Genomic DNA, 1,999 nt, shown 5'->3' with positions numbered 1-1,999 from the left:
GAATGCACTGGCAAATGCACTCCATGCACACAGAAACACACAGAGGAAAAAAGATATTTCCAGTGGTCAGCTCTCCAAACCCACCACAGGATTTGGGAAGATAAGTTATGCTTTTCTCCAAGGGAGACACTGTTCTTATCAGTAACAAGGAATTTACAAGCCGAGTCCTATGTCCATAGTCCTTTTATGTCCTATCTAGAGCCCACAGCACTGAGGAACCTCTGTGGTCCTTGGTGTACACCAAAAATTTGTCCACAGACTCTGTCTTAAGTTTACAGCAGCCTCCGCAGGGCTGATCTCATAATAGTGGTAGCTGGAGAAGTAGAACAATGTCTATACGGCTGCCCACGCACGCTGTGTCACCAGACCCAAGTGGGACATCCACAAAAAGGCGTGCCAGAAAGTTGGAAAGGATTTTGCCCCTTCAAGCCTGAACATTTTGCTCAGCCACACTTCAAGTCATCCTAAAAGCTTCTTGAGGCTTTTCCAAAAAAACCCTTTTTGCTATGCAGCAACGAAGCAGAAGAGTACCTCTGGCTGTGCTTTTCTCTCCATCAGGACACGCTAGCTGGTGGAAACCAGTAGGGGCGATTCCTACAGGAAAGCTGATTTCAGTCCCCAGGAGCTTAGACCTAATGTCCATCATAGATACATCCCGCAGCATACGTGGCCGGAAATGAATTCTGTAAGGCAATAAAAACCCCTCGGGATGGTGGCTGTCCAGTGGCTTGCCTGAAGTTTCATGGAAAGCAGGTCTTTACCTATTGCAATGCAGGAATCTGAGCCAATAAAGAAAGCAGCATATGACAAAGGCTCTTTGTCCTTTCTGTTCACTTTTAGAGGTCAATTCAGCCAGCAGTTCAGCCACTTGCACTTTTCATTCATCCCATACTCCTGCTCACTGGCCACAGTACATCATTTCTGCATTTCCCACTTCAGCTCTCCAGCTCTTCTCCTCCCACTGTCCGTCCCACAGATTCCTTCTACTTGCAGCCCAGTCCCAGGTCTCTGCCTTCCACTCCACCATTCACTGTATATTGTGCCTACCCTCACTCTCTGCAGCATGTTCCCCAAATCCCATGCTACTTACATGTAGGCTTCCTACTGTTGACCACGTGGTCCCCGTTGTATCTCATTCTATTATAGCCACTGATCCCCTTTCCTGTCTTGTCATACCATACCAACCATACCATACCATACCATTCTATACTATACCCTACCTTTTGCCTGGATCCTCAGCATCTTTTATGCTTCATACAATCTATGTCATACTCAGACTAGCATCAGAGCATACAATGTATGTCATTTGGGTAAGTGCATTTTGCTTGGGCACCACTTTGAAAGGGCAAGGTGTAAGGAATCTTGGCTTGTGAAGTCCAAACACTTGCACAAAAACTTAGTTTAAAAGCTTCCAGTACAACACCCCTCATTTCCTCCTCACATTACCTTTTATATGCCAGGATGTTTTCATCTCGGGTGCTACAGTCATCTGCTCCAGCTGCAAAAAAATCCCAAGCAATCTTGGGTAAATACTTTTTAGCATAAGCTTCGAAGTCTGAAAGACACACCATAGCCATTGCTGAGAGAGGCTCTGGGAACCCTGAAGAAAAGAATAACATGGAATGGAAATTAGATCCCTGAACTGTCATTCTCTCTTCCAGGGACTCTAATGTCCCTTAATGCAAACCTTGGACCCATCTGTCTTGTAGAAGAGTTGCTGAGAGGTTGTCTCAGTCTATATTGCCATTCATCCTCTCCTCTAGTATGAGGAAAATTTGCAGATACAGCCGTAAGAGTAGGAAGAAGCCTTCACCTCTGCGCCTCTCCTTATTCTGTCTTAACAAACAGAAACCGAAAGAGAACATTTTTGGTCCTCTGCTATTTTAAGACACAGCAGTCGTGTAATTCTGTCATAAATTCCATCTTAAAACTAGCTGGGTTATTTGTTCCACTAATTCTCCTCCAAGGTTGGACCAAAACATCATTTGCTGGATTGCCC

The 1,999-nt window shown here is 45.1% G+C and overlaps 1 protein-coding gene across 3 annotated transcripts in view; it reads right to left on the bottom strand.

The window, feature by feature from the left end:
* HAO2 (hydroxyacid oxidase 2) overlaps positions 1–1,577 on the bottom strand; it is a 7,866-nt gene extending 6,289 nt beyond the window's left edge. For all 3 annotated transcript variants that reach the window (XM_009639104.2, XM_009639103.2, XM_035894549.1), the window contains exons 1-2: positions 1,447–1,577; positions 532–683 (exon numbers count right to left, since the gene is read on the bottom strand). In XM_009639104.2, the coding sequence (XP_009637399.1) occupies positions 532–683; positions 1,447–1,577 (283 nt within the window). The remainder of the gene's footprint in view (positions 1–531; positions 684–1,446) is intronic.
* Positions 1,578–1,999: the final 422 nt, after the last annotated feature.

This window comes from Egretta garzetta, unplaced genomic scaffold (assembly GCF_000687185.1).
Source record: "Egretta garzetta isolate BGI_Z169 unplaced genomic scaffold, ASM68718v1 scaffold85, whole genome shotgun sequence".
Lineage (NCBI taxonomy): Eukaryota > Metazoa > Chordata > Aves > Pelecaniformes > Ardeidae > Egretta > Egretta garzetta.
Note: the sequence above shows the minus strand (reverse complement) of the source record. Positions and strands in the feature narration are given on the sequence as shown.